Source organism: Echinops telfairi, unplaced genomic scaffold, assembly GCF_000313985.2.
Source record: "Echinops telfairi isolate 266 unplaced genomic scaffold, ASM31398v2 ScPeMD7_7457;HRSCAF=8495, whole genome shotgun sequence".
In the NCBI taxonomy this organism is placed as follows: domain Eukaryota; kingdom Metazoa; phylum Chordata; class Mammalia; order Afrosoricida; family Tenrecidae; genus Echinops; species Echinops telfairi.
This window is the reverse complement of record NW_022111357.1, coordinates 1,827,135-1,834,312: the sequence shown is the minus strand read 5'-3', so window position 1 is coordinate 1,834,312 and position 7,178 is coordinate 1,827,135. Positions and strand designations below refer to the sequence as shown.

Genomic DNA, 7,178 nt, shown 5'->3' with positions numbered 1-7,178 from the left:
GAGGAGGATCCTGGAGCCAAGGTGTTGGTGGACGGGAGGCTCCAGGGCGGAGCAGGTACACCAGGGGTGCTGAGGCAGTGCCGGAGAGTTTGTGGGTAAGCCGGACATGGCTAGAGCCTCCAACTGTTCTAGTGATCTCGCGGGCCCTCAGCTCTGTACAGAGAGAGCGTGGGCCGCCAGAGGGGACAGCGCCACCTCCTGCTGGAGGAACTCTATCAGATCCTGAAGTTTGAAAGATACCAGGGCTGCAGACAAGCGTGAGTACCTTCTGCCCTGAGACTCCTGAACAGGAGGGAGGGGCCCAGTCTTGGATGGCAGCCCTGCAGCTCCGCTTCTGACCCCACATCCCTCATCACTGGCCACAGGGACTCAGAATTTGTCCAGCCCCACCCTTCATTTGTGTCCTGGCCTTGCAGCTAGCCTCTGGAAGGCCAGGCAGCTGGGGCAGACCTGGGTCTTGGGTTAGGCTTGGGCCTGGGATCCTGGCCTGGGGTCTGCCAGTCCGAGGACCCTGGGTGTCAAAGCTGCAAGTGGCTGCCCAGGCACTGTGGTTGGCAAGCGCCCAGCAAAGTCCCGTCAGTGGCCAGAGCTGCCGGTCAGGAAGAGGCAGGAACAGAACCCAGGCCTCTCCTTCTCTTTCTTGTCCACACTCTCCCCTCCCCATCCCGACTCCTAGAACCTCCTCCACCCCCGGCCAAGACCATATGAGACCAGAGTATCATTTCATCATTTATTACAAATAGAAGTTCGCCGGTAAATAATTGAGCGTCTACAAAAATACATTAAAATAAATAATTGAGAGTCTCAAAGTTCTTATAGCCAATAAGTTATGTACAGATGGTCGAAGGGAGCAAACTTTCCCACCAGGAATGTTCTTCGGGTTGAGGGTAGAGGTGTCGGGGGCGGGGCAGGGAGGACACCAGCCCTGGGGAAGGGGCTCCCATCCAGCCTCCAGGGCTGACGGGCATGAGTGGCCACCTGCTGCAGAGCCACTCGGCTTTGCTGGCCGGCAGACAGGAGGCCCCGAGGGCCGTGACCTCCAGGAGGTTCATGTGTGGCCCCCAGGTTTGTTTTGCAGAGCTTCTGGCCCAGGAGCCGGGGCTGGAGGTGGCCCGGCAGTGGGGGCATAGAGCTTTCCTGGTCACGTGAGTACGTGGAGCTCCCTAGTGGGGGCTCTCTCACCAAAGCAAGGAGTCAAGGTTTGTGCCAATCCCAGTGAGCGAGTCCAGCTGGCTGCCACCAGAGTTTTGTCCCCAGGAAATAGGCAGAGGGTCTCCCACAAGCCTTGGGCTGCCCCTCTCCTCGTGTCTCCATGCGGCTTCCTCCACAATGACCCTCTGGTGCCCAGCGCTATCTCTTCCTCCACCGGGGAGGTGTAAGCCTGGACTCCCTCCTTGTCTTCTGCTGTCTCCTGGCAAGGTGGGTCTTGGCAGGAAAAATGCTCCTGTGAATCAAGAAGTGTCCACTTAGCATCTTGGGAGATAACACCTTCATGCATGGCTTCAGTGAGGGGTGATGGGGCTGGGATGCTCCTGATCCTGGGAAGACCATGGCTGCTTCGGGGTTGGAAGAGAGGAGACCAGCTTCTCTGACAAATGTGCACCAGAGCCTAATGTTGCTGGAAGGGTGGCCAGGACAACCCCATGCATCGCCCGCAACCTGCCATCCCTCTCTGTGCCTTTGCGAATGTGCTGCCTTCCGCCCTGTATATCTTTCCTCTACTGACACTCTACCTGTTCAGCTCAAGGCTGCCTTTCCTGACTGGTCCGGACAAGTGTGGGCCCCAGGTTCCTCTCTGAACTTGAGCCCCAGGTCCCATTTTAGTGGCCACATCCTAGCTCAGTGAGCTGAATCCTGGGCGCCCTGAGGCTGGTCTCTCTTCCTAATGATGGGGACCTGGGAAGTAGCAGGCCACATGCTTGAGATCAGTGATGTGAGGGTGGGGCCAGGCCCACCTGGCAAGCTCTGCACACTGGGAAGCACTGGGTCCTTGTGGGGTCCGATTCTGGTTATTTCTATCCTGCGACAGTGCCTAAGACCATGGCTGCCCTGCCCACCTCACCTTCCTGCTTTCCCTTCATTTTCCAGCCTTGTCTCAAAGACAGAAGCCCTAGAGCTGCAGGGCTGGCCTGAGGGGCCACCAGGAGCAGCAGGGCCCGGATGACTGGGGCCTGCTGCCAAAGCATCAAATCCTTCCCAAAATTCCTGAGAAGGACAACACCAATGCCCCTGCTTTAAAACTAGGGAACGGAGGCACAGAGAAGTAATGGGCCATGTCCAAGCTCACACAGTTTGCGTGTGGCAGGCTGGGGTTTCAGCCAGGCTGTGTCTGGAGGCTCTCCATCGTGGACTCGGGGCCAGAGAACGGGTTTCTGCTCTCAAGTCAGCTAGAGCAAGCAAGGGTTCGTGGGCACCTACTGTGCGTCAAGCCTTGAACCGAGTCACACCGATGCCACCAGGGTCTGGGGCCCCAGGGAGGAGCAGGCTGTTCCCCAGCAAGTAGGGGTGCTTGATTTAGGCCCAGCCTGAATGAACATCGGTGAGTTCCACAGGCTTGAATTCTCTAGCACCCCGGTTCTCTCAGAGAGTCCCCTTCCAGGCCCAGTGGTCACCAAGAGCTTTGTGGTTCAGCGCACAGTCTCTGGAGTCAGCAGCCAGATGCTGCTGTGCAACCTTGGGCAAGTACCTTTACCTCTCTGGGCCCATCCTGCCTTTTTTGTTGGCTCACGTGGGAACAAAGGAAAGGCACGAAGCTCGCAGCAAGTGCTCCCACCCCCGCACCCCCTCTGCCCAGAGCAGGCACTGCTTACCTCAGCCACTGGGCATGCTCTCCTCCGGAGCCCCCAGGTCTTGCCAGCCTGGACCGTGCCACCAGGGCACCCACAGCAGGGTCTTGCCTCGGCTTCAGCCCTGGATGAATGGCATTGGGGCCTGAGTGAGGGGCTGCAGGGCCCTGATGCGCCTGGCTGCCGCCCAGCCCAGCCCCCACCCTGGCTGCCCTCAGGAGCAGGTCTTTTTCCACCCTGTGCACCTGGCACCTTTCCTGTCCAGGAGGGGTGGGGACTGAGGAAAACTGAGCTACCGGGAATGCCTACTTGGCCTTAGACAGGCAGCTGGGTTGCCAGCCTTCCCAGAATCGAGCCACCTGCAGCAGAGCCCAGCCCTTTGGAGGGGAAACTGAGGCAGGGGTGGAGTCACACAGGGGGAGTTTCTCATAAACTGTCATAGGGCATGGAGTCTTGGGGGCGGGGGTGTAGTGAAGTGGGTTTCTGTTTGCCCTAAATGCTGCACGTGGAGGAAGGACAGGGCAAAGTCCATTCCCAGGTGGGAATACAGAGGCCCCCACCACTCAGTAACATCCCTGAACCAGGGCAGGGGCTCCCAGCTGCACGTGTCACTTTGTCCCTGGGCCTCAAGCTGGAATCCCAAGTGTGGTGGGCTTCTCAGACAGACTAAGGTGCGGCTCAGCTCCACTTCCGGTTAGCTGTGTGACGGGCCGGGATGGGGCCCCTCCCCACTCTGGGTCGGGGGGAAGCCTCAGTTGCTATCAGGGGAGAGTCCTTTCTGCCTAGGAGTGGGGTGTGTGTGAATGGTCTCAGAAGTCCCCTGCTGGACAGTGGTAGGGACTTGGGGTTTCTGGTTCCCTGCAGAAAGGGGTGTCACCCACACGCCCCAGGCAGCTTGTGGGTCCCTAGCACGCTGCTTGCCTGACCCCCACCCTACTTCTCTGTGGAGTAGCAGCTGCCCTAGCCCTTGCAGGCTGGGTGCCCACCTACCAGGTCTTCGATAGCAGAAGGTGGCACAGGCGGGGTCCCTGGCACTGGTGCACTCACAGCGCTTTGGCAGGGAGCGGCGCCAGCGTCTTGGCGGGTTTCCCAGTCCGTACGGAGCTGTCTGTCTGTGGGCATGCAGCCAGCAAGGTAGTGTGGGTGGGGAGAGGAAGAGAGAAAAGAGAGGATTAGATAACCCACGGCCATTGGTGAGCTGGGCTGTCCACATTGCACACAGGGCATCCAGCCATGCCACTAGGGGGGCAGTGAAAGGTCACCTGCCCCTGGCCTTCAGAAGGCCCATCCACACTCCACAGGTACAGCTCAGGAAGTGCTCCCAGCCGGGAGAGGAAAGCGGGTAGGTAGTGTGGCCCCACCCTCAGCTGGGGAATTGAAGAGGCCCCCTAACCCCTCCCCCTTTCAGACAGAAGTGAGCTGCTGGAGGCAAGCACAGCCTCTAGCTAGTTCGAAAAGCCTCCTTTTCCCCTAGCCCTGGCAGCAGGGAAGGGGGAAGTCATCAGTCCATTCCACGGAAGTACAAGCTGCTTCGCCCTGTGACCTGCCTGCCTGGAGGGGTCCTAACGTGCCCGGGGGCTCTGACTTTAAAATGTGCCCCTGTGTTGGCAGTGACTGCAGATGCTCAGTCTGGTCAAGGTAGGCAGGGGGCAGGGCAGGGACCTGGTCGGCTGGACCAGCACCTGCGGGTCCCAGAGCTAATTTTAGATGATGTGTTGGGGTTGTAATGACAAGAGGCAGAGCCAGCACGCTGGGACTGGCAGGGTTCCCGCCCTGAGCGAGGGTTTGGATGTGGATTAGCTCCACACACGCTTACGTGCAGGGCTTCTCTTGCCTTTTGCAATTTGCAGAAGGAATGAAAAAAAAAAAAAAAAAAAAAAAAAAAAAAAAACCCCCCCCCCCCCAACCACAGACACACACCCACAAACACAGAAACTGCAACTGGAGGTATGCAGAGGCCTGGAGGCAGTGCAGGGCCGGGGAACAGACAGCGCTGGCCCCCCACCCCAGCCCGCCAGGTGACACAGGCAGGCTTCTCATCTGTCATCTGGAGACAACAGCAGTGCCTGCTTCAGGGGGTGCCGGGTGTGTGTGTGCATGTCATGATAACAGCATGCAGGACTCGCACAGGACTTGGCACAGCCCAGACATGGGCGCTGTCCTTGGCTGAGGTATTCTTGGATGGCGGGACGGAGGCAGCGTGGCAGAGTGGGTGTGGGCTCACCTATCGTGCCCTCTCACTTAGTCCTTCCTGTGTGATCCTGGGGAGAGTACCTAACCTCTCTGTTCTCAGTGCTCAGCTCTGGAAATCGGGGCCAACCCTTTGCAGACCGGCTCTTGAGAGAATTTCCTAGAGACCCCCTTCTAAGTGTCACTGGCTTGTCAGCAGGCCCCCTGCTGCTTCCCCACCCAGTAGCCCCACCTGACTCCCCAGTGCAGCTCACCCCGGGGTGTTCACCCAGATGATGTCCAGGTGGCAGAAGTAGACACACTCCTTGTCCAGCCAGGAGCTGCAGGAGCACCGCCGAGGCCGCAGGTGGGCGCCCCAGGCCCGGGAGGAGTGCGCAGGCTGCTCGGGGCCCACGGGGGTCTGGCCCTGGCCTGCACGCACAGTGGGGGAGAGAGAAGGGGAGAGGTGGGTCAAGGCGCCTGGGACTGCGGGGCAGGGGGATATCCTGGCCCCCTCCTCTTGCATAATCGAGGAAGTTGGCACTGTCCCTGTTGGAGAACGCTGCGCCAGCCGGAGGAAGCCCCAGAGCCCCGCGGGACGGCCCAGTCCCGCGCCACGGCCCGTGCTGCTGCGCCTTTGCACCAACAGAGCCCGGCGGCCGCCACTGGACTCCCGCCCCCGGACGTCTCAGCTGGTTCGAGGGCACCGCGGCCCCGGGGAAGACCCCGACGAACAGCCCCAGGGGTCTCAGCGGCGGGCGAAGCCAGGGCGGCTCACCTTGGTGCAGGGCCATCAGCAGGGCCAGAGCGATGGAGCACCAGGCAGTGGGCGCGGCGACCATGCTGGTGGCTGGCGATCGCTGGCTGGACGGGGCCGGAGCAGGGAGTGCGAGTTGCCAGCCTCCTGCTGCGGAATGAGCCAGCCTGTAGCTCTCTGCCTTGGTGCCCGCTGCTGCCGCTTATTATAACAGCGCGCGCCCCGCCCCTGCGGGCCCAGCCCAGCCTGGCTGCACCAGCGGGCAGGGCGCCAGGGACCCGCCTCCTCCTGGGGCACCCGGCCCGCCCAGGCCTCTGAGGGAGGCAGTTGCGGAGGGGGGTTGGGGGGATACCTTGCTCCCACTCCCTGCTCCTCCCTTTTCGCCAGAGCAGTTCGTGGAGTCCGGAGATTTTCCTGCAGCACCTAGGGCCTCCCGTGCAATCCCACGGGGTTTCCCAAGTCACCCCCAAAATGCCCCAAGTCCCATCCTCACTTCTCCCTCTGGGTGCTCAGGGCTGAGAACTTGGGACTCAGTGAGGGCCCCATGTGCACCAACATTCACTGCTCCTTGGGGGAGCCTCTCCTGATGTTGGGTAGTGACAGCCGTGCTCAGGACTGTGTGGCCTGTGGGTGAATCAGCCCCCCTTTGGGCCTGCTTTCTTCAGCGGAGGTTGGCACCTCTCATCTATCTGGAGCGGTCTCACCCCTAGCTCACCCAGAAACCACCCCTTATCCCCTTGCCCTGGGCCTGGACCCTGTCAGAAGCTACCTAGCAGTGCAGCCAGGGGCAAGGGCACACCCCTGTGCCCCAGTTTCCTTGTTTGCAAAACGAAGGCAAAGTGAAGGATTGTGTATCTGCTTGGCTCACAGGTTCCCTTGACACAGAAGGCAGCTACAGGGCTTTTTCCAAAAGATGGCTCTGTGGGCACACACGTGAAGTGTCCCTGGAGTGACCTCCTGACTTGGCATTTGCATGTGGTAGAATGTCTTGGTTCACCTCGGTGGCTACTTTCTGCAGAAGAGGTGTGTGTGTGTGTGTGTGTGTGTGTGTGTGTGTGTGAGACCCCTGGGGCTGGCATTCTGCTCCTACCCCCTTGCTGGTCTAGAAGCCAGGCTTTGAAGGGGTCAAGAGCGGGCACTCTGGAACTGGCAGTCATCTTCTGCCCCTGCCAGGCCTGCCTCCGAACGTCCCATCCACCCAGGGTCTTCTTAGGAACCAGATGCAGCAGGAAATACCCCCTAGCCCCCAGACCTCAGAATGCCCAGATCCTGCCTCTCTTTTGTGCCTGTTTAGCTGCCTGGCTGTTGAAGCCTGGACTCTGGGGTGCATGCCCCAGGGCTCATATTGAAGCCTGCCTGGCACACAGCAGGAGCTTGGGAGGGGTCTGGGCGGGAGGGGTGAACACATGTCTGGCTTGGAACCATGGACACGAGTTCGCTGGGAACCCAGGCTGCTTGATTGGCAG

At 60.3% G+C, this 7,178-nt stretch overlaps 1 protein-coding gene across 1 annotated transcript; it reads right to left on the bottom strand.

Moving 5' to 3' along the window:
• Positions 1–1,127: 1,127 nt before the first annotated feature.
• EDN2 (endothelin 2) lies at positions 1,128–5,797 on the bottom strand. The gene is made up of 5 exons (XM_004705268.2): positions 5,734–5,797; positions 5,231–5,387; positions 3,777–3,898; positions 2,811–2,910; positions 1,128–1,444 (listed from the first exon to the last, which is right to left on the bottom strand). The coding sequence occupies exons 1-5, from the start codon at positions 5,795–5,797 to the stop codon at positions 1,351–1,353; spliced, it is 537 nt and encodes a 178-aa protein (XP_004705325.1). The 3' UTR covers positions 1,128–1,350.
• Positions 5,798–7,178: the final 1,381 nt, after the last annotated feature.

What these genes read in the sequence shown, in the direction of transcription:
- EDN2 (XM_004705268.2), bottom strand. Translation starts at nt 5,797, where the DNA reads ATGGTCGCCGCGCCCACTGCCTGGTGCTCCATCGCTCTGGCCCTGCTG. An exon ending in GCTGATGGCCCTGCACCAAG is followed by an intron (nt 5,388 to 5,733) that starts GTGAGCCGCCCT and finishes CTGTGCGTGCAG; the next exon opens with GCCAGGGCCAGACCCCCGTG. An exon ending in GAGCATGCCCAGTGGCTGAG is followed by an intron (nt 1,445 to 2,810) that starts GTAAGCAGTGCC and finishes CTTGATTCACAG; the next exon opens with GAGCATTTTTCCTGCCAAGA.